Source organism: Camelus ferus, chromosome 9, assembly GCF_009834535.1.
Source record: "Camelus ferus isolate YT-003-E chromosome 9, BCGSAC_Cfer_1.0, whole genome shotgun sequence".
Taxonomy (NCBI): domain Eukaryota; kingdom Metazoa; phylum Chordata; class Mammalia; order Artiodactyla; family Camelidae; genus Camelus; species Camelus ferus.
In genome coordinates, this window is record NC_045704.1 from 26,143,754 (window position 1) to 26,166,931 (window position 23,178).

General features: G+C 48.4%; 1 protein-coding gene across 2 annotated transcripts; it reads right to left on the reverse strand.

Moving 5' to 3' along the window:
* Nucleotides 1-1,758: 1,758 nt before the first annotated feature.
* On the reverse strand, nucleotides 1,759-12,259 carry POP4 (POP4 homolog, ribonuclease P/MRP subunit). Of its 2 annotated transcripts, XM_006186768.3 has the most exons (7): nucleotides 12,029-12,259; nucleotides 10,208-10,260; nucleotides 8,228-8,451; nucleotides 6,775-6,852; nucleotides 6,533-6,594; nucleotides 4,785-4,886; nucleotides 1,759-3,831 (listed from the first exon to the last, which is right to left on the reverse strand). In XM_006186768.3, the coding sequence occupies exons 1-7, from the start codon at nucleotides 12,033-12,035 to the stop codon at nucleotides 3,695-3,697; spliced, it is 663 nt and encodes a 220-aa protein (XP_006186830.1). In that variant the 5' UTR covers nucleotides 12,036-12,259; the 3' UTR covers nucleotides 1,759-3,694. The 2 variants fall into 2 exon arrangements, with proteins under 2 accessions (XP_006186830.1, XP_014416435.1); XM_014560949.2 differs by lacking the exon at nucleotides 4,785-4,886.
* Between the last annotated feature and the right edge of the window lie 10,919 nt (nucleotides 12,260-23,178).

Genomic DNA, 23,178 nt, shown 5'->3' on the forward strand with positions numbered 1-23,178 from the left:
CCACTCGACAGATGGTTGACACTGAGGCTGCTAAAGACTTCAGAACTGGGTGACTGGATCAGAATTCCACATCCTGCCCCACGGATTAGAACTCTTCTAGCAGCTCCCACCATCTCTCCCCTCCCACAGGTAAACTGGGCGTCTCCTGAGATTGAGACTGGCAGCTGTAGCCCCTCGGCCCTCCTTGCCTCTCCTCCTGCTGGTCCCGAACCCTGAGCCTCTGTGTGACCACACTCTTCACATCCCACAGGTGCCTGGATCCAGAGCTGCCTCCTCTAGGGAGCCTCCCTTGCCCATCCTGCCCGCCTGTGTATGCATGTCCTCCCCCAACCAGACTGTGCCTGGCCCTAACTAGAGGACGACGGAAGAGAAGCTCAGCTGTTTGCAGAAATATAAGGGAACCTGGCACCCCCAGAGTTCCTGGTACTGGAGGGAGCAGGTGAACCCAAGTTCCATGAGCAAGTCATGGAATCCACTGGTAGTGGGAGCTCAGGGTCCAGTAGCTGGGCTGCCTGAACTGGCTAATGGTCCAAGCACCCCATACTGAGGCGTAGGAAGGCCAGGCCGACTGGTGTCTGAGGATGGGGGCCAGGCCGGGGGGCACAACCTGTCTGTCCCAGCTGGGACAGCTCCATGGCTGTCGTGGACTGAATGATGTCCCCCTCCAAATTCCTGTGTCAAAGCCCTGAGCCTTTAAGGAGGTAATTACAATTAAATGAGGTTATAAAGAGGGGCTTTGATCCCATAGGACTGGTGCCCTTATAAGAGGAAGAAACACTGGAGATCTGCCTCTGAGTGCACACAGAAGGCTGCGTGAGGATGAGCGAGGTGGCCAAGGAGAAAGCTCTCACCAGACAGCAATCCTGACAGCGCCCTAATCTTGGACTTCCAGCTTCCAGAACAGTGAGAGAAGAGATGTCTGTTAAGCCGCCCATCTGCAGCATGTTGTTACGACAGGCCGGGCTAATACACTGGCCACGGCCCACGCCGCCTCCTTCCCCTTCAGGGGCTTCATGCCTCTCCTGCCCTAGAGAGGCTCTGGCCTGTCCTCCGAGGGCCCCGCACTGCGGCTGTGTCCTCCACAGACCTGGCCCTGGGGAAGGTAAAGGGCTGGGGCCCACTAGCTCTCTGGGGAAGAGAGGGTCACCACACCGGTGTCTCCTGGCCCTGCAGCCGCCTCCGTCCCATCCCGAGGTTGGACTACATTAATCACTCTGCTGCTTCACGGGCCTCTCCAGGCACAGGGTTCCCCCGTGCGTGAAGGTTTAGACATGCGGCAGATTTATCTGTGTCTCACCGGTGTCCTGTGTGTCTGAGGCCCCAGCTCTGCCAGGGTCCTGCTCTCTGGACAGTGGAGATGGGAGAGAGAGGACTGCAAAGTACCACACTGCCCTCCGTGACAAGCCCTGGGCCGCAGCCGTGGGGACACGGCCAGCCCTGATCCACTTCCCCGTGCAGCGGTCAGCACAGCTTCGTCAGGAATGCTCACTCACAGCCAGCGGCCAGCATGGCCTGAGCTCTCTTCACCCCATCTTCTGCCAGGGAGGACGGCATGGTCCTCGAGGCACAGGACCTAGTGACCCCTAAGCGGGCCACGGGGACAACAGGGCATCCCAGAAACCGGCATGTACAGCACCAGCTTCGTGGCAGGTGAGCGCTCTCACCGAGTCTCCTTGGGCGGGGGGTGGGGGGAGAGAAGTCTACAAATTAAACAGCTACTCACATGGAAACTTGAGTCTGCGCCAAATGAGAAACAGATTTCACATGGCAAGTGATTACAACAACTTTTCTGGAAAACAACTGTATGTTTACACAACACTGGCCGCCCTTCCCATCGCGGAGGGGTGGGTGAGAGCGGTGGGCTTTAGGACGTTACAGCACCTACGCTGGTACCACGTGGTACCTTCAGACAGCTGGAGCCGTCCCACACGGGAGGCGGAGATTTCCTCGGTGGGAACCCCGGTAAGAAGGGGACCACACTGCGTACTTCGGCAGTATCTTCTCATCCTTGCGGTCACGCCCTCGTCAAAGGCATGGTGCCGGAGCTACAACGCAGGGTTCAAATCCCAGCTCTACCTCTGGCAGGTGGTGAGGCCCCGGGCAAGGGAGCGTATGAGCCCGAGTCTCCTCGTGGCTGCACACCGGGGCTGTCGCTGGGTCAGGCTGCCTTGCCTGAGGTGGTGCTGGGACTCGGCTCTGAACCACTGGCAGCGACGGCCAGACTGGAGAGAGCACCCAAGGAGACTCAGACCCTGCTGCTGAGGAACACCACGCGCAGGCGGAAGCGGGGTGCAGCCGCCGGGCAGGTCCGTGGGAGACTCCGGGCCCGCCTGGCCTTCGGAGTTGGGGGGAGTAGAGGTACAGCTGGGCCTTCTTGCGCTCCTGCTGCAAAGTCAGTGTTTCCGGGTCCCTTCTCCACCACGGAGTTTCTCGTCCAGTGTAGAGTCCAAGTGTGAAATGCGGAGAAAGCGAAGCCTCTGTCATCGCTGCTTTTCTTGTTGTGGAAGAAAAACCACGTGATTTGCTGCCATTTTGTCACCAGGAATGCTTCTGGCCTCACCTTGTTGGCCAGCAAACACTTGCTTGTCAAAAGAAAGGGGCGACACGGCCTTCTGAGCCATGTGGTTCTCCCAATAGCAGACCTCGGAAGGCTGGTCCCTGCCCCGGAATCACCTGGCCAGTTTGCACTCAGGCCCTGCAGAGAAGGGCCCCATCTACTGGCCCACAGGCACACTGCCACACAGGGCTGCGGGCAGACTGCAGAGCCAAGCCTTCTGGCAGCAAAAATGGAACAAAGGTGCCACTGCTGGGGACTGAGGCTTTCCTAGCACGTTAGACCTTGGGAAGAGCTGCAGTCTCATTTGGCCTTCAGCCTACCTTCCCCTGGAGCCTAACGCACTCAGGAATGAGCACACTCTGTAGTCTGAAGTGCCTTACACCGGAGCAACCATTAATAAACGCCCCTGGGCCCAGCATTCTGCTGTTGTGGACTGCACCAGTTTTCTAAACCCCGAATGGGCCCTATGTTACTCGGCGACTTCACCACTCATTCCTCTTCAACTTTCTTGGAAGAGCAAAGTAAACCTCAGGTCAGAGAGTTCGATGGCAGCCATGACTTAAAGTGACGTGTCAAAGATGAAGGGTACCCCTGACTCGTAAGACACGGTGCCTGCTGGCAGCTTCCACAGAGCGGAAGTAAAGGCAGACCCAGGCGCAGCCTTGGGCCTCCCCTTCCATCCTGGCTGTGCTGCAGAAATCTTTCTGTAGCCTGTTCATGCCCACATGCATATTTTACTATTACATAAACAATGGATTCAACATAGAACATTCCAAAAACACGGAAAAAGAAAGAAAAAAAAAACCCAAATAATCCCACTATTTAATAAAAAATCAGTTAATCCCAGTATTCAAGTCAATGTGTTAATCCTGAAGTTTTCCGCCAAACTTTTCTCTCCATGGGAGAGACACAAAAACAAGGGCACCTATAAAGACAGACCCCTGGCCCCCCGACCACTGTGCCCAGTACAGTGTACTTCTTCCCAGATGGTAAACTGTCCTTAATTCTGATTTAAACTGGCTGGAGGTGGTCTGTAACCAGAACTGGCCTGATCATCTCTTTCCTGAACAATGGGCATTCGTTCAGGGTGCTTCCAATTCTCAGCTGTCATAAACAATCTCTTTAGGCAGCAGGAGCTCACAGGTCAATTGTTCCCTTTGCTTTGAACTTCTTTGCAGATCGCTCGCTTGACCGCAGCTGGAATTTGCTCCCATAAATGTAGGACACAAAGCCATCGACCTCCACAGTGAACACACAGTTTAGCTTGGGGATAACTGAGAAAAAAAGCAGGAGAAAAAGGATGAGGAAAAGAATCCTGGTAGTAAGTTCACTTTTATGAAGAATATTATTCCTAAGATGTTCATACCAGAACATATGAAAAGCTAATGGGAAATGGGGGAACCCACAGAGGTAACACACCAGGATTACAGGGGGCTATTCTGCCAAGAAAGCCAATTTAGTCACGTTTTACATATAACTCAACACCTAATTTTCAGGGTCAAAGGCTCTGAACCAAACTCCCACAACCAGAAACTCTCAGAAAAACTGCCCAAAACAGGTCTTACCACATAACTTTCAGATGACGCACAGCTTTATGCTTATTGGGGAAACTTGTATACCACTTTCTGAGGTTTAAAATGAGAGCAGAATATATAGGGAAATGGAAGAAAGCAGCAAGAAAACCAAGCTCAAAACTTACAGGAAGAAAAACCTCAGTGTGGTTTTGAAATTGGGGGTGTGGAAACCCCGACAGACCGGCTGCCCGCCCAGCCAGCACAGTGAGCCCCAGCACACCAGGCCGGTGGGTCCGCGCTTGCTTCCCTGGAACCCGCGTCACCACCAAGGGTGCGGCTCCTCAAACTCCAGGAGCAGGGGCTACCTTAGCTTCCTCCCTGGTATCTGGCTACACCCAATGCGAGGCAGCAGCCTTTGGGCAGGGGAAGGGTCCCAGTCTGGGCAACAGACCCAGGTGTCTGGAAGCCCAGACAAGCAAACCTTCCTTCCTCTGATCTTATCTGCTCCAGGCTGCTGGCTGGGCTCACCAGAGCCTCAGGGAGAGCCCTGGGTGCTGGGCTGGCCTCTGCAGGCCTGGGACATAAGATCGGCAGGTACCTACAATCTGTGCTGACTTGAGAAGCCAGACCGACCCTGAGAACCAGGAGCAAAGGGCTGACAAATCAGCCGGGGTGCCGCAGCCCCAGGCACCTTCAGAGATCCAGTTCCGTACCTTTCAGGCGGTCTTCTTTAGTGATAATTTTGAAAACGTGCTTTGTTTCCTGTAGAAGGATTCCTGTAACGCCCACGTAAGAGGGGCATTTGGATTTTGTGACTGCAAAGGAAAAAGGTTGTTCAGGGCTCAGGCCTCTGCAGTGTTGAGGGAGCCACAGGCAGTTAGGCCTTCGGGAGCTGGGGGTCCTGGTCCCAACCCTGAGCCAGCAGAGGAAGAAAGAGCGCCCAGAGGGGCAGGGGGAGGCGGAGGATCCTCAGCTGGGCAGGGGCTAAGTGGAATGAGCATCCAGGTGTCTCAATCCCTTGCGGGTGGCTTTGTAGCCTCCGGGCTGCTCTGATAAGGTGTCCTTTGGAGGGCCTGCAGCCAGAGGGGCCCTGGCAGGATAGTGGAGCCAAGAGGTCACATGTGCATCCAGCACCACCAAGGCCCACAGTCAGGTTGCCCTGGCAAGGCCAGGTCTCATTTATGGGACCTGAATAAACATGTCTTCCCACAACCTCCTGAATGGTGGCAAGAATGGCATCCCACTACAGACCACCCAGCAGTTAGCTGCCACCACAGGCAGCAGGCCCTCGCCTCCCCCGACCCATGTTGCAAAGCAGGCAACACACATTCACAGAACCCCTGACATGTGCCTGGCACTGTCCTAGGGAGGTGAACAAGACAGTCTTGGGTTCTGCTCTCATGGACCTGCTGTTCTAATAGGGGGAGGGGTACTGTGTACCAAACCAGACAACTGTATTTTCTGATAGTGATGAGTGTTATGAAAAAAGGACAGGGTATAGGGGTGGGGGCAGGGTCACCTTTAGTGGTGGCAGGCCCCTAGGAAGTGACATCTGAGTAGGGACCTGGGTAACAAGAGTCAGTCTGTGAGCACACAGAACACTCTGGGCAGAAGGAAGAAGCAAAGGGCCTGAGGCAGGGCCAGGTCTGGTGAGAAGCAGAAAGCTGCCATTGTGATTAGACCTGGTGCCCAGGGAGGCTGGACAGGGCATTTGGACCACAGTAAGGAGGCAGAAAGGACACAGCTTGATTTGCTATAAAACTTGCACTCCAGCCGCCCGGTCAGGGGAGGGGCAGTGTGTCAGAGGCAGAGGGTCAGGCAGCTTTGCTGTAACCCAGGGGAGGCGGTGGCGCCTTAGGTTTGGGTGTTAGGGCGCGCTGATGGGCTGGAGGTGGGCCTTGGCCTGAGCAAGCAGGGTAAACAGCGGCAGGACTATCAGTGGCGCTCGGGGGCGCTGCCAGTAGTGATTCCTGGTGGGGACTGAGATGGGGAAGACCCGGGGAGGCGCTGATCAGCCGAGGGGCCCAGAGCCCTGTTCTGGGTATGTAAATTTTGCAGTTCCTGCTGCACGTCCGGCACTGTGTGTCCAGTGGACAGCTGGATTCAGGAGTTCAAGGGAAAGGTCTGTGCTGGAGATGACAACTTGGGAACTGTCGGCCCACAGCTGACATTTAAAAACCACGGGACTGTTCAAGATACCAGGCTGTGGGGAGTGCCATCAGCTGCTGTGCCCTTTGGGATACCGGCAGGGTCTCTGTGTGGAGAAGGTGCACCGAGAACACTGACAGTGTCCAACAAGTGGCCAGCACTGGCCAAGACAGCTACAGTCACCTCCCACCCTCAGTGCTGGCGACGTGGGGACGTCCGCATGGCAAGGAACGTATCTAATACCATGACACAGTGCTATGTTGGCCCGAGTGATGGCCTGGGCATCCAGATGACGTGCTTTGAGAAAAATTACCTGAGACAATAGCGCCATGAAGATCTGCCTTTAAGAGCTTGGCCTGAATCATCTGTGGCTGCCTACGACGTAAACAGAAGCCCTTAAAGCGTACCACGAGAAAGAATTCTGAAAGCAGCGAACAGGTCTACCAACTCCTGCAGCCAGGCGATGCTGACAGCAGGCTCTGAAGGCAGCATTTACAACGACCCTAAGACCTGGGCTCTACCTCCAAAGGGCAAGGCTTTAGAATTGCAACTCACGTGTCTGGTTTGAGACCATTGCACAGATCCCGGATGTACTGTTTCCAGAGTTCATGCAGAGGGAGAAAAAGACTGTACCTGTGGCAAAGTCAGAAAGAGGTAAAAAGTTGGGCAATGTGAGCTTGGGATTGTAACATCCAAAGAGTTATGCCAAGGATCATGACCCAGATCACTGGGGCCTGGGCGCAAATCCTAGTTCTACTCTGGATAACCTCCCTAAAATCCAGTACTTTCACCTCTCAAACCTCAGTTTCCTCTCTGGTAGAAACCTCTCAAGGCTTTTTTGCTAATGAGAAGAGGAAGGCGTTGCCTCTCTTCCCCCTTCATCCTTCCTGCTGGCTAGATGCGGCCGTGACAGCTGGAGCTCAAGCTGACATCTGAGACCACGAAGCAACATCTAAAGAGGGTGGGCAGCAAGGATGCCCCCAAGGCTACACTCTTGGTGTTCTGATGGCCATGGAACTGCCTGCCACACCAGTCCAGGCTGGCATTCATCTGGATTTCTTTTCCTAAGACAGAAATAAACTTCAGTCTCGTTTAGGCCACTGCTATTTTGAGGTTTTCTGTTACAGTAAGCTGAACCCAGTAAGCCCTCAGTAAACAGGAGCTGCTGGTTGTCATAAGTCCCTGTGCAAGGTGACAAGTCTGTCTGGAGGGTGAGTGAGAAATAGTGGGGTGAAGGGGAGGGTCAGGTAAGAGGACCCCAAAGGGGCCTCCCTAGTGCTCTGTCAGGAATCCATTCAACAAAGCTACTGGTTAGAGAAATGAGAGCCTCCAGCTCAACCCAAAGTGGACTCTGTCAGTGGGGACAAGAGTGAGGAACACTCGGGGCAGGCAGCAGTCCCTGCCTCCTCCCAAAGCCCAGCTGATTTTGTGAGAGGGGCCATGAACAAAGTGACAGACTCCATCTTGTGGGATGTGGGAGGCTATTTGGCTACAGACCTTGAAGAAAATCCTAGGAACAGTCCTAAGACATGCAAATGCTGAAATGTGGCCAGGGAGGGATGGAGCATCAGCTGGAGGGAGGAACACGTCCTCCCACAGAGAGTGATGTGTCTCTTTCAGAACCTTCTGAAACACGTGGGCAGTGCGTTCTTTGGAAATAAAACCCCAATGGGTGATTGTGTCTATTGCTAGTAAAGGCTACAAAGAGATACATATTAAGAAATGTCAGTTCCTCTTTTTTCTAAGAAAACTGAAAGACAAATAGCCTGTTGCCATGGGCAATAGACCCACTTATGGAACAGGTCTCATTTCTTAAGGCTAGGACACAAGCCCAGCAGAAAAGCCAAACCCACTTTGAACTGGTAAAGGAAGGCTGCCCCCTTGCGGCAGAAGTGGGAGAGGCTCTCTTAGCTTAAGTGGAGCCCAGGCTACCTAGACTTCCAAGTCCACACTCAGTGCTAGGAAGATCAAGCTGCTGGGGTGGAAAGGCAGGAGAGGCCTGGCATACCTCTGCTGCTCTGGTTTAATGTCAAAGAGCCGCAGCTCCCTCCGCTGCTTAGCAGAGAGGCCTTTGGATTTCTTTTTCTTTTCCTTCCGCTTCCGATGAGTGAAGTACTCCAGAACAACAGCCTTGCGTTGCAGGTGGTCCTCCTGGGCTTGCTGGCTCATGCGGGGCATGCTCCGCTTCAGGAAGGCCCTCACGAAGGCCTCGGCCCGCTGGGTTCCTGGGTGCTGCACGGGGATAAGATGGTGTGGTGCTCACTGCCCTGGTTGGGCTACCCAGGACCCCAGGGCCACCCCCCTCCACCACCGCAACAGCAGTTGTACTGCCTTTGCAGACCCACCCATCGACCCACTGAGGATCACCCAGCCTCTCATCTGCCAAGTGTTTGCTACCCATAGCTGGCCAGATATGAAAGTCACGTGCAAATGCCAATTTGTGACTGCCATGTCAACCTCCAACTTCCTACCTCACTTCTCTGAGGTTACTCTGATGACAAAAAATAAATAACACCATTATATTTGGAAGAAAAGACTTCTCTCATCCTTGGCAGGAAGGAAAGCTTGAGAAATGTATGAAAACAGTATTTAAACAGTCATGATCAGAGGAAGGCAAGCTCACAACAGAACCAAGCCATGGACTCAACAGAAATGACCCTAATACTAGTAAAATCGGCATAACCAAGTACTCCCGGTGGGCCCAGCCGCAGCAGGAAGGGATTTTGACACACTGCGATACTTTTTACTTGAGTACTGTGGTGGACGCCACATGGCTACTCTCCAAGTCTGCTCTGGAATCACTTGGGGAAAGAAACTGTCGGCGTATCTTAGCCCCACGTGTTCACTCTTTTCCACACAGAGCGGAGCGTCATATGACTGTGACTGAGCAGCTGCTCTGAGAGGACTTCCTGGCAAAGTAACTGTCAAAATTGTGTGTAATTCTTCAAAACAACCTCCAAGCATCCTGTCTGTCAAGCTGGAGTTCCACCAGCCTAGTCCTCACTCAGGTGTCTCTGCCTTCATGCCTGCCACAGCCCCAGGGAGCACTGTCTACTGAGGTCCCCCCCTCTTGGCTGGGCCATTTCCTGAATCTCTGTTGCACTAACCAGTCTGCAAACACCTTGAGGCTAATGTGTCAACAGTAATCAAGCTCTCCCTTCATGGGGGAGAATCGGGCACAGTGGCGGGTGGGAGGTAGGGATGAAGATAACACACAGTCTTCAAGTAGCCATGGACAGAAGGGCAGTCAGCTTCAGCTTTGTACTTTTAGTTGCATCACTATTATTACTGTAAAAGGATAATTATTTGATTCTTTAAATACCTAAGTGGACCATTTAAATACCCATCTTTATTTATATATATTCAGTTTTATATATATATATATATATATGTGTGTGTGTGTGTGTGTGTGTGTGTGTGTATGCTGTATACAAGAAACTAATACAACATTGTAAATCAACTATACTTCAATTTAAAAAAAGGGGGAAAATACCCATCTTTCATAGAGAAGCCAAATAAAGGTATATTAGTATTTCAAAATATTAATTTCAAAGTAACTCCTTCATTATGAGTCACCAGTGAAGCTTTTTCTAAACTCATAAAGTATGTTTCTACCATCTAGATCTAATCCAGAAATTACACTTATGCAATATGATCTGCGTGCTCTCTTCAGGAGTGAAGGGGGCACTATAACAAGGTCAAATGACAGTGCTTGCCATGGCAGGTTTCAGGTGGGTATAGTCTGGTGTCCCCTACACAGTGGGAGATGACACAGATCAAGAAGTCCCAGTTAACCAAACTTGACTCTGGTATAATGGGAAAGAAGGCCAGCAGAACAACAGACCTTGATTAAGCCTAACACATCTGCTGGAAATGTGAGGGGTAAAACGTGGGAGAGGACATCTAAAACAACACTAAAGGTTTAGAAGTCACTGAGTCATCTCTGTCATCACCTCTGTTGCCCCCGACCTCCTGCCAAGCACTGTACCTGAACATCCAACTCTTTCGCCTCTTTCTGAGAAAAGGCATGGTAGATCACACCTGGGGGATTAAAGAAAAAAAAAAAACAAAACAAGAAATGATCATTCCTGTTGGCTATGACTATAAGGTCTAAAATGTTTATAACTATGAAAATAATGACGCTCATTCAGAGATAGAAGAAGATGGGGTTAGGACAAAGAGCACAACCTCAAAGCCTTCTTGGATGCCCCTTGTCCCACCCTTCAGCCCCACCACCCTCGAAGTTCCAGTGGTGTGCTCTAAAATAGTGCTTCTCAAACGCTAATGTGTATCAGAAGCTCTGGGACCTTATTAAAATGTAGGTTCTTGGGACCCACACTCAGATCCTGCATTTCTAACAAGTTCTCAGATGCTACTGCATCTCAGGAGACACTGCCCGGAGTTGCACTGGTTTAAAATACTATGGTTAGGAGCCTGAGCAGTTGATCTAAAAGTCTAATGATGTAACTTATTTAAAAGTTATGTGGCGGGGCTTTCCAGGATGAAGACGGTCAGAACCATTACAATTTTTTGACTGTTAGATGTCTAAAAACAGACCTTCTCACATTTTAGTATCTATGAAACTGAGATGTATCATACAGTTGATGGTGTCCTAAACTGATAAAATACGGCAGATCTTTCTTCAAGCTCAAAATATGTATTACTCAATGTGGTTTCAACCTGTAAAAACTTTCATACTCCTATTTCTTAATTTGTCTTAAGAAGAAAACCACAGCACTGGAACAGAGCATGGGTGTGAATGGGATAAGAATGACACAAAGGCTTGGTTCAAGGGCCAAAAGACTGGAAATTCTGATTCACACTGCATTCTGTAAATTCCACCCCAGTTCCACTGTGCTTCCCTGAGTACATCTGAACAAGCAAACCAAAGTGGTTACAAGTTTTATATACAGAGTCTGGTTCTCCCGCAAATGGAAGATAGGGATTAAAACTTGTCGGTAGAGAGCAACTTGCAGGGCCTGGGACCCCAGAAATGACTTTGCACTGGTTACAGGTGCCTAGCATTAGACCTGGTAGTCTTTTTTTTTTTTTTTTTTTCCTGTAACGATAGACATCTAACAGTTACTGAGTACTGGTTACTTGCCATGCCCCTGATTAAAAGCTACATATATTTTATCACATTATACTTTCTCAAGCATCCTTTAAAGTAGTTATTATTCCTATTATGCACTGAGAAAACTGAAGTTCAGATACGCTGAGATACTTAACTTGATCACACAGGTAGGGAGTGGCAGAGGTGGAATTTAAAATCCAATTTTAACGGTGTCACTCCCTTGCTTCTAACTGTACTGGGTGCTTGCTCCCCTTCTGTGGCACATCTCTCCTCTGCTCAGCTCCCAAAGCCTTGGGTTAGTGATATTACTCCCCAGCACGCTTCCTGTGCTTTACATCAGTAGGGTTGTTCACACACAGCATGCTGGGCAGGTACCATTATCAGTACCTTACAAAATTGTAAACCGGATTGCAGAGAGGGCCAGGGCCTTGGCCACGCCACCCAGGGAGGTAGTGGCCAAGTCGGGCTAAGGCCTTGGGCCCTTCTCTAGCACCACTGAGCAGCCCCCTGAGAGAATCTGCCTGGGGCCAACTCTGACATCAATCCCTAGCTCCAAGACTGAGTCAGGCCAACTGGGACTCCGGGCCTCAGTTTCACTTATGTAAGGCAGGGCAATTCCCACAGCAGTTCCGTTCGGACTCCGCAGCGACCCTTTTCACCCACCAACACCTACATCTAGTCTCCGACTCTCTACATCCACCCCTCTCCAATTTCGTGGCCCTCAACCCTGCTTACTCTTCATTCTCGGACTGCTTCCGGTGCGCTCTGCTGACGTCTCCTTCAGGCGTCGCTCACTCCTCTCTACTTTCTTCAGCAGCCCTCGATCACCAGAGCCTGTCCCGTCAGAGCTGGCGGTGGAGAGTTTCCTGTGCCCAAGGTCGCCCAATAGGCTAAGTCGACAGACAGACACGGTCCCACCAGCAGCTGGAGTCGCAGGCTCCCAGCTCGTGGATGGCGCCGCCCGTGACGTCACCGGCGCGCGCCGACCTACGGTGGCGCATGCGCCACGGGGCGGACTCCGCTGCTTGGCGGAGCACGGCGGTTCTGGCGGGGCTATCTGCTTGGTGCGGCTGTCTCAGTTTGTGTGTTTCGTAGGCGGGGGAAGGCCAGAAGCTGTAGGATTGGAGTTGGGGAGTATGGAATGCTTGTGAAGGCCTGGAATAGGGCGAGGCGAGCCGACGACTTGACGCGAGGGAGGCTGGGGACCAGGGGAGGGTGGAAATGGGACGGGGGGGGTGGTGGTGGTGGAAATGAGGTCTCTGGGGTTTCTAATCAGTGCTCTCTACAGATCAGCCGAGGCACTGAAGTTGGGATAGGAGGCTTACATTCTTGCTTTGTCTCTGCTGCTAGCTAGCTGTGTGACCTCGCTTAAGGCACGTCCCGTCTCAGGGCCTCAGCTTTTCCCGTGTACTGTGAATGGGTTTGGGGTTGATGGTCTGTGAGTCTTCTCGAAACCCGTAATATTAGTTCCTGTCAATAAGGTAAAAGGCAAGGAACTGATTCTCATTCCCCTGGGGAAGGGTTCAAGTAGTGTGCCTGGAAGGCCTGGTGGAGACCTCTTAGAAGCTACGGGGGTCCTGCGCAGAACTGCAGCCTTAGCTTTTGCCGAGTGCTGGGCCTCGGCTGGGAGCTGCTCAAGAGAGAAAAGCAACGTGGTCTTTGTAGTAGTTCTCAACTTTCAGTATGAAATAGCCTCCTTTTAAAGGAAAAACATTTCTCTGGGAACTCTGGGAGTATGTCCACGCATCCTGGTTTGAGAAACATTGGTTTAAGTTTTTTTGGGTGATGACTTGTGCCATTTTGATCGTAAACATATGACTGCAGGCCCTGAAATTGAGTGACTTGTCAAGCGTTTGCTTTGTATGTATACTACCATCAAAACAGACACACAGAATTGCACTGGCAGATGCCTGGAAACACCTGGGAGGCTATGGGACTAAGTTTGAGAATCTGCTCTTGGGGATCCATACTATGTGAACTACCAAATGCATATTTTAAAATGGTGTAAAACAGCAGAAGACAGCAAGAATCAATTTCAGTGCAGTACTCAAGGGGGCCCTTTTGTGCAGGACCTTTGTGATTATGGGGATAAGGGAGAAGGCAGAACTCCGTTCTGAGAGCTCTTTTACAGTTTTTAGGACTCTTAACTCCAATTGACCCCTTCTTGAGTAGCCAAGGCAGCTCTGGATGACTGCCAGTCTTCCCTAGAATTCCCTGATTGTGGTGGGGTGAGCACTCCCAGAGCTGCAGTTTCTCCATAGTTCCCTGATCACTAGATCTTTTTAAAAGACAAACAAGCCACTTTATTATCCTCAGGAAATGCTTGTCTATGTATGCAGAGAGATACCTGTCTTCATAGGTATTAGTATTGTGATTGTCTTTTAGCAGAGGTTCCAAAATTACTTGAAAATAGTGGATTAAACAAACTATGTGCTAATTAATTAGGTTAATTAAATGCATGAAAATCACAGGGTAAGCTTCAAAAATTCATATTCCTTGCCATCCCTGGAGATAGGTGTATTTTTAAAGAATGTTCCCAAGTGATTTTGTTGAGGATTAATTAAGTTTGGGAACTATATAGTATGGTACATATATATAACATATAACGGAATACCAAGCAGTCATTAAACAAATTACATACAATTTTTAAAAAGGTAGCAAAATATTACTGTATAAAACCAAATAGTATATACACAAATGGATCGGAAAGAATTACAATAATATGCTGAAGGTTTCTGTAGCTGTGTAAGTGAACTTATGAGAGATTCTTTTTTCTTTTTATGTATTTTCTATATTTTAGTCAGTGAAAATAAGGCTTAAAAATTTTTTAATAGCTGGCAATGATAAGCTTTCAAACATGGATACTCATGTTTTCCCATTAGTGACCTTGTGAAAGTTCCATGAGAAGTCAAGATTTGTTAGCATCATTGCAGGTGACTTCCCCTTACCCCTGAACAACTTATTGTGAAAAACTTCAAATATACAGAAGAGTGGAAAGAATTCTATAGTGAACACCCGTATGCTTTTAGATTGTAGGATTAACATATGCTTCATTTTTACAGGTTTCTTTTGCTTTAAGACGTTCAGGCTGTTAGGTTGAGTACTCAAGAAAAGTTTCATATATAAGCTGAAAGATTAAGCCTCAATAAATAAGTGCATAGTTATGAAAATTAGGACCCTCTTTATAAATAAACACAACTAAATCCACAGAGGTCATTTATCTAATAGCCTCTGACGATACAGTGGAAAAATATTATTTCTGCACTCCTTTTTTTCCACTTTTGGATTAAAGAAAACATTATTCATAGTAGATTTTTCTGCTGTTCTTTTAGGTGTGAGAAAAGGTAATAATCCCGAAGAAATGCTAACACATCTGCAATGAGTACGTGGAAGGCTTTGTTTTCAGTGAAAGTTGTAATCCTCCAAGTTAAAAAAAAGTGTGTTATTTTAATTACTCAGCCATAAAAAAGAATGAAGTACTGCCATTTGCAGCAACATGGATAGACCTAGAGATTATATTAAATGAAGTAAGTCAGACAAAGCAAGACATCATATTATATCACTTATGTGTGGGATCTAAAAAAGATACAAATTTTATTTAGAAACCAGAAATAGACTCAGACATAGAAAACAAACTATGGTTAACAAAGGGGAAAGGAGGGGAGGAATAAATTAGTTTGGGAGAGGAAGGGAGGGATAAATTAGGAATTTGGGATTAACAGATACACGGTACTACATATAAAGTAGACAACAGAGACCTACCATAGAGCACAGGAAACTATATTCAATTTCTTGTAATAAGCTATAAGGGAAAAGAATCTGAAAATATATGTATATATCTATGTATATGTATAACTGAATCACTTTGCTGTACACCTGAAACTAGCATCATAAATCAAGTACATTTTTATAAAAATTTTTCAAGTATGTTATTTTATATATTGTATGTATATATATATATATGTATACATGTGTGTCTATGTATGCAAATTTTTCTTTTGTGTCTTTTAAATGATTAAACCTGGTGTATTCGAGAAGGATGAGGTTTGTCTGCTGCTTTTCTAAAACAGGATGGCCTTGTCTGTAACGTGGGGTTGACAGCAGTACCTGCTTCCTAGGGTGGCTTTGAGCACCCAGTTAGACAATGCCCACGTTAAGACAGGGCTTGGCATAGACAGCACTGTTTGAGAGATCACAGCCATCATCATCTTCACCCTTACAATGCTGGAACACCCCCTGAGGCTCAAGATTATGAACTTCCCAGGCTCTGCTTTGCCATTGGTCTATATGCTGGTCCAGATGTGTTATATTGACAAGGGGAGCTTGGGGTAGGAGTTGGGGGTGGGGTGCTGGACACAGTGGCTCCAGCGATCGTTCCTCAAGCTTAACAATGCCACTAGGAACTGCCCAGTCTGACACAGTGCAGAGACTAGGCAGTAAGGTGCCATTGCTGACACTGGACTTTGCTGCTGGGCAAACCTCCTGCTGGGTAATTGGGTGCTTGGACTAGAAGCAGCAAAGGACTGATGTTTACAGGAGGATGACACATCAGTCCCTTCTGGTGAAGATGCAGCGCTGTGCTCTAAATCAATTTAAGACCAACCGCTTAGTATTCTGAACAGCAAGTGTAACAGAAAGTAACAAATCTGACTCCATATTAGATGTGTTTCTTTGGCTTTAACCCTGTGCCCTGTTTTCCTGGCTTAGTCTTGCTAGCTCTGCACCTTTTGTAAAAGAATGTTTCCTTTGGCCTGAAACGTACAGGAGAGCCTAGTCTCAAGGCTCTGACCTTTAAGGATATTAACACTTCTGCACTTACATAAAGATAACAAGTTGCAGAACAGAAAATACTTGTTTTAAAGATTTTACAGGGGTGTCCATGACCTGACCCACAGGGACAGCTACAAGAACAAAGAATTCCTACACCAAGAAGTTTGCAACAACAAACCACACCCCCTCCCCTTTTTAGTATAAAGGGAGCCTAAATTCTGATTTAAGTGGTATGGTCCTTCAAGACATTAGTCTGCCATCTTTTCGGTTTGCCAGCTTTCCAAATAAAGTCGCTGTTCCTTGCCCCATCACCTCATCTCCCGATTTATTGGCCGGCTGGGCGGCGAGCATAACTGAGTTTGGACTTGGTAACACAAGGGCTGTATCACTTGATATATGTGACCAAATAGTTTTGGAAGCCAGGTTTCTCAGTCAACCTTCAACGAGTAACTGCAAGGCTACCTTGATCCTGAATATCTGAAATACAGCCATAATAGATCCTTGCAGTTCCCTGAAGAAGCTTCACTCAGAACCGAACCCACGGAGGAAAGCTTGGTTGGGGTTTTCATGATGCAGTGTCTGAATGTGCAGGAGCTCTTCAGGGTCCTAAGAGATCTCCACTGGATTTGTGGGGTGATTCTTGAGGCACCTGCAGTATTTACAGTGAAATCACTGCAGGTTTGATGGGGCATGTGTGCATGAACCTCATATTTCTCTCCTATTCTGCCTTAGTGCTCAACTTTGGGGAAGCAATCATTGGCTCCAGGCTGAAGAGCTATGTGTTTACATGTGTGTGAGGCCATTCTGGTCCAAAATGTGGGAGAGTGGGAGGGAGAAGGAGCTGATAGAAAATCTCCCCAAATTGGCATTGGGCTGGATTGAAAAGCAGAGATACGTGATTTTATGGTGTTGGGAGTCCCGAAGCCCTGCTGGAGGTAGGGACAGAGAGCCTGCTCCTGTCTCTTCTGTTTTTTTTTTTTTTTAAATATACATCATTCAGCTTAAGATGTTAAAAAACCCCAAAAAACCAAAAACAGCCCCCCCAGACCCCAGTATATATGGCACACAAAGGAGCAAGAACTATGACTAATCGAGAAAAGAATGGTCACTAGAACAAAACCATAGATGACCCAGATGTTCCAGTTGAAAGACAGGGTCTTTAAAATGCCGTCATAAATACATCAAATAACTTACCTGAAAAGAGTGGCAAAATGGATGAAAAGATGAGGAATTGCTGCAGAGACTGAGCTGAATTCTGAGCTGAAAAAGACTTTCAGTGTTCCTGGGGATGGCAAATGTGTTCAAACGTAACATTTTTGTAACTACTGAGAATATGTTCCCAGACCTCACACTCCCTTCTTTTTAAATCATCTGATAAATATTGATCTCCCACAAGCCCTGAGACCTCTCTGGGGCCCTGTGTCTTGCTTGTTAAGTGGAGGGATCCCTGGGGACTCTTACTGGCCTCCCTGCAGCCCTTGTACCACCCGGTCCTAGATGGGTCAGGTCCTGGAAAAGGTTCTCTGTGTGCTCTGCTGGGTCCTGAGAGCCACTTCACAGGCCGGGAGCCCCCTGAGCGGCCTCAGGGCATCAGATGGACATGGACCTTGCCAGCTGGGAGTGGCTCCACATTCAGGCTGGACTCTGAATTGTTTCCCATTTTCTCAGTACCCACGCCAACCCTCCTTTGTGAGGCTCCATCCTTGCCTGTCAGTGCCGTAACGGAGGCCTGGCCCCACTTTCTTCATGGTGCTGGTCCTCAGGGTAGTCAGAGCTTTAGGTGGGGGTGCAGCAGCCCTCTGTGAGCTTGGAGTGGCTTCCCTGTTTGTCTCTGGTTTTGGGACTCAGTGGGGAACTCCAGGAGCTAAATGTATTGGAGGCTGGAGGATACATCTCTGACGGACACCTGGAGGCCTGTGGATCTTTGATTTTGGAGCACTGATGGCTGTGATGGACGCACCCACACTTTTCCCATGGGAGCCAAGAGGAGGGTCTCAGCCCATCTGATGGGGGTTGGGCGGTGGGAGAAACTGAGGGGGGAGGTGGCAGGAGGTGACAATGACAGGCATATTTCAGATTTTTGACAAAGGTGGATAATGCTTCTTGATGCCTGAAGAAGAATGGCTTGAATGCTAATTTGGCCAAATGACAAATATTGGCACTTATTATTTGTAGGTTTACATTCCTCCCACCCCACTCCACCCTCTGCCCAGGGGAAGTCTTAGAATCTTGGATGGTCTGCAGCAGATATCCTGATCTGTCACTAGATGGCAGCCTAACACAAGGATTGAATCAGTGGCTTGTCACTTCTTCCTCGAGTCTTGGAGCTACTTCCCTCCAAGACTGTTAAAAATCCAGTTTACCCGCCACTTCAAAGAACCTCAGCCCTTGGCACTAGAAACCACTGGCATCCAGGAGCCAGGATTATTTCTTTGTAAACAAATGACTTTGATCAACACCTTCCCTGCCAGAATGGATAGTTACAGAGCCAAGTGGTTTAAATATATATGATACAGGTTAAAAGGAGAGAGAAGTTATGAGACCCTGTGGAAGTGGCCTGACTGTCAGTGACATTCAGAAATTGATGGCGTGTCAACGAGGTGGAAGGAGAGGAGGTCCTGCTGGCAGGGCTCTCGGGGAGACCGTGGCCTGTTACAGGCTGGGCTGCTTGGAGGAAGGGGAGGGGTGGATTCCCACTTCCTGCTGGCTTTGTTTGTTTTGGGCGTTCCTTTTACCTTTTACTATGAAATGATTTTCTGCCCAATGACCTTGTTCTTACTGTGGAAAGAGACAGTCATACCCACAGAGAGAACAATATGACACTGGGCAGTGAGGTATAGACATGAGCTCATGAACTTCAGGTGACAAGTGTCCTTTTCTGTGTTTACAGAGCTAGAAATTGAGACAAAGGGAGCTGAAGTTACTTTGCAAAATTGGGACCAATTAAGCTTTAGTTATTTATTTTTTTTACGTTAGAGACTACCTGGTGACATTTATTTGTGACATCTGGGTTAGGAACCACTTGATTGCAATTCTCCCTCCACCTTTTCAAGGGACAGCCAGCGCTTGTGGAGGAGAGGCCAGCAGGAATGGTAAACTGCCCCTTGCTATTGCAGGGCTGGCTGCCAGAATCTCAGCACATCCCCAGTGCTTGGACACAGCGGAGTGCTGAGAGCATTTGCGAAAGAAGGCACGAAAGACCACATGTCTGAAATGAACTGAAAGGCTCAGAGAAGGCTGCTTCATTCTTAGGCAGAAGAGGTGACTTCCTGAGCACCGAGATTCCAGGAGCTCCTCTCCTGACCCCCAGCCGTGTAGTAACAGGCAAGCTCCTGCCCCAGGGAACCAGGCTGCTTCAAGTTCCAACAGTGGAAAGTCATTCTTTCCGGCAGAGCATCATTTTCTCAAGAGTTTTATTTAGAAATGCAAATACTCGCATTGAGGCTAGCAAACCGTGACAAAGCAAGCTCCTCAATGGGCAGCAGAGCCTTGACTAAGGAGTTGGGATGGAGTAGGGGGTGGGGTGAGGGCAAGGAGAGGAGAGAAAAAGTGGAGAGATTTGGGACTTACAATGCACTTGGTTGATTTCACCTTTTGTCTTCACAATAAAAACCTGGACTTAAGAGTTCTTCCATCTGATATGGAGAGTGCTGAGAGCTTGACTTACCTCGTTTGGATGTAACTGGAGAGAAGTAAAGTGTTTTCCTTCTTTATTACTCCCTGGCCTCCCCTCCGCTGAGGATCTTGTTAAACTCGTATGCAGAGGCTACTCGGGCAGGCATGGCAGCCCTGTGGTGCCTGCCTCTTCTGTACAGTGGGCCACCCTGCTTCACCCAGCAGTGGCAGGCAGGATACTCTGTTTGCCCTGAGGCTGTTTGCTTTAGGAGTTGTCAGCTTCCTCTCCCTCCTGGAAGACACACAAGCTTTCCTTGAAAGCACAGAGCAGGAATTTCTCATTGGATTTGAAAAGTTATCTATCAAGGCAGAATCCTGAACAGAGAACCAGCCCTGAGGCACAGAAGTGCTGCATGGGAGGCACATATATTTATTTGGATGCTAAGGAGGACCTTCCTCTTTCCCTCCTTTCATTAGGTAATTGATCAGCAACATTGATCAGAAAAAATTATGCCTTGTTGACCATATTCTTCGTTGAAAAATCAATGACATTAATTTTTAGTACATCAAGACCTACATCAGGCACTAATTAGAAGGAATAAACCTGTTCCGTGTGTCACTGGGTGAGACCAAGGACAATGACACCCCTAAAAGTGTTGCCTAGTTGGTCAGCTGGACCCACCCTGGACCCAGCTAGCCCGGTCTGAGACCCCTTGTCTCGACCACAGAGGTTCTTTTTCCCGTTGGATTTGTGCAGCCAATAATGAAATCAATACTGACACTGGAACAGCACAAGCTTTATTCAATGGCCAAAGAGTGAAGAAGCAGAAACCAAGTTAGCAAATCAACTTCTCAACCCAGTTTGGGTGGAGACATCAAAGAAATAGGATGGTCGAGGGAAAAGGGAGGGAATTGGAAGGAGTGGGAGGAATATTCATGAGTTATCATGAGCATATTCATGAGGACAGGGGTGTGGTTTGGACCTAGAAGTGATGCAACTCTCTTTTTCAGTCCTTGTATGGGCTTGAAGGTGGTTGTCATGGCAATTGTCAACTATCATAGCGCTGGTGGATGTGTCTTTACAATGAGTGTGTAATGAGGCTTACAGTCCACTGGAAGTCAAATCTCCCACCATTCTGGGCCTAGTTAGTTATAACCAGTTCTTGTTTTTTTTTCTCTTTGCAGTTTCCACTTGAAACTTAGTTAAGAGTAGTTGGTTTCCATTCGAGTGAGGGGCAAGGGTATGATTCTAGGGCAACAGCCTTGGTAACAAAAGGGCACCTGGGAGATTTGATTTTACCAACCTATTCGTCAAATAATAAAATGGTAGATGGACTCTGAAGAGAGAGGTTGAAAAGTTGTTCCAATTCTCTGATGCTGAGAAGGACAAATGACTCAGCAGAGCTTAGAGCAGCTCCCACACCTTGTACTCCAGGTACGAGCCTCCTCTTTCTTCCCCTCCAGCACACATTTTATTTTCTAAGCCCTGTAGCTTGTCACCGTTGGGAGAAAACTTTACTTTGAAAGATAACAACTGTGTTAAGGCTTCTAGGGTTTTAGTTTGTGTCAATATATTGACTTTTGTAATGGCATGTTTTTTGCCTTTTGGTCTTGAAGGTGGGCCTGAGTTACTTTCACGAGAAATGCTTGTTACGGTGTGAGGGAGGGTGCGCTGTTTTGGGGGCAGCTGGCCAGGAAGTGGTTTAGGAGGCATTGGCTCCCCGGGCTCTGCGATTCTCAAGTGTCAGAGTCTCTGCTCAGGAGTGACCACCCTGGTCTACAGCAGAGGAGGCGGTGCAGAGGAGGGGACCACATACCGGGTTGACTTGCAGACTCTCATCCAGCCTGGTCATCCTTCTGGTAGCTTCTCTAGGCCCTGGTTTTTGCTGAAGTTTCTGGATTCTCGGACGCTTAGCTGGGGAGGTTTCTTCCCTGTGACATCTCAACCTCTTTGCTGCTTATGCATGAAGTCAAATTATAATGGCGGACTGTCTCATGATTCTTGGGCACGGGGCACCTTAACATAGCCTTCTTCCAACTGCCTTTTTGACTTTAAAACCATTCAGAGGGCTTTTCAGCAGAAAGTATTGTTAGAATAATCAACTGTTATTTTTAATGAGATCAAAAAAGTCCATTAATTGGGCTTAGATGAAATCAGAAGGGAATATCTTCAGATGATTTGACCAATCTGTTAATTAGGGCACCCTGAGTGGTTGGGAGAAGAGGTGAGGAGGTGAGGAGGTGAGGAGGGTTCCTGCTTCCTTGAGATTTAAAAAATGGAATAACCAGCCACCTACTGAAGACAATGTTGCTGTTCCCCACCCGGTAACAGTTGGTGTTCAGGGTTTCCTGGGCTTGAGAGGCCCATGTGTGCTGTAGGATAAATCAGTAGTTATGAGTGTATCCTGGGAACACTTGGGGGTCAGGATTCCAGGCTGCCTGCTATGGATTAAATTGTGTCCCCCAATCCTCCATTTCATATGTCGAGGTCCTAATCATAACTAACTCCTGCTAAGAAAAAAAGATCCAAGGCATTTAACTTTCTTCTTAAGAGATTCCTGTATATCCCGAAAAAAAATATAAAAAACTCAATAATGACCCTTTATCAAAATACCTTCCTGTGCTCTCAGTGACATTCTTCTGTAGCTGAAGACATATGTAATTTTCCTGCTGAAGAACCATCAGGGTAAAATCTGGAATTCGAGGGTCTCCTTCCAGGAACTGTAATGGGTCTGAGATTGTACCCAATTTGCGAGATAACTAGTTAGCATGCTGTAGTATTATGGGTGCCGGCAGGAGACACAGGAGTCCTGGGTCAGCAGAAGGACTTCATCCCCACGGCAGTAACAATAGCCAGAGAATGAGCATCTTCTTGTTCAAGTTCAATGCAGAGGCCAGGTGACACCTGCACACGCAGTGGGTTGGGTTACAGGCGGGGAACAATCAGGGTCGCTGAATTTTTACAGTGAGTAGTCAGCATGCCTGCCCTTCACTCCAGAGGGAGAGCAAACCTTTCTCTGTCCTCTGAGGCTGTTCACTATATAAACATCCTTGAAAAGAAAGTCCTGAACAAAGGCTGATGGTGCCTATGCTCACCAGATGTACAGAAATGTGATGGGTCCGTGAGGAACTGTCTCCCAGCATCTCTCCCAAGGGCTCTGCGTTGACACCTCGAGGACTGGCAGGTGGTGGTGGGCACGTATGGGCTGTTTGAAGCCTGTGACTTGGCAGGGACAGTCGACAGACATATGCTGCTGATCTGTGCTGCAGTGAGGTCCTTCTTGGGGTATTGAGGTTGCCCGCTGGACACAATTTCCTGAAATTGATTGCATTGACTTATGGATTCTTTTGCAAGTAGCTGTTATCTCTGCAAGAAGCAGCCCCTGAATCTTACCAAATGTGCTGATACCTGATTTGCTGGGTTCAGATGTTCTCTGTTAATTAAAGAGCTGTATTTCTTATTTTGAGTTATGGAAGGGGGTTGCTGGGAGAAGGAAATA

Coding starts and splice junctions, on each gene's coding strand:
- POP4 (XM_006186768.3), bottom strand. Junction 8,452..10,207: donor CGAAAGAGTTGGATGTTCAG/GTACAGTGCTTG, acceptor ATCCCCGTGCAG/CACCCAGGAACCCAGCGGGC. Junction 6,595..6,774: donor AATGGTCTCAAACCAGACAC/GTGAGTTGCAAT, acceptor TTTACGTCGTAG/GCAGCCACAGATGATTCAGG.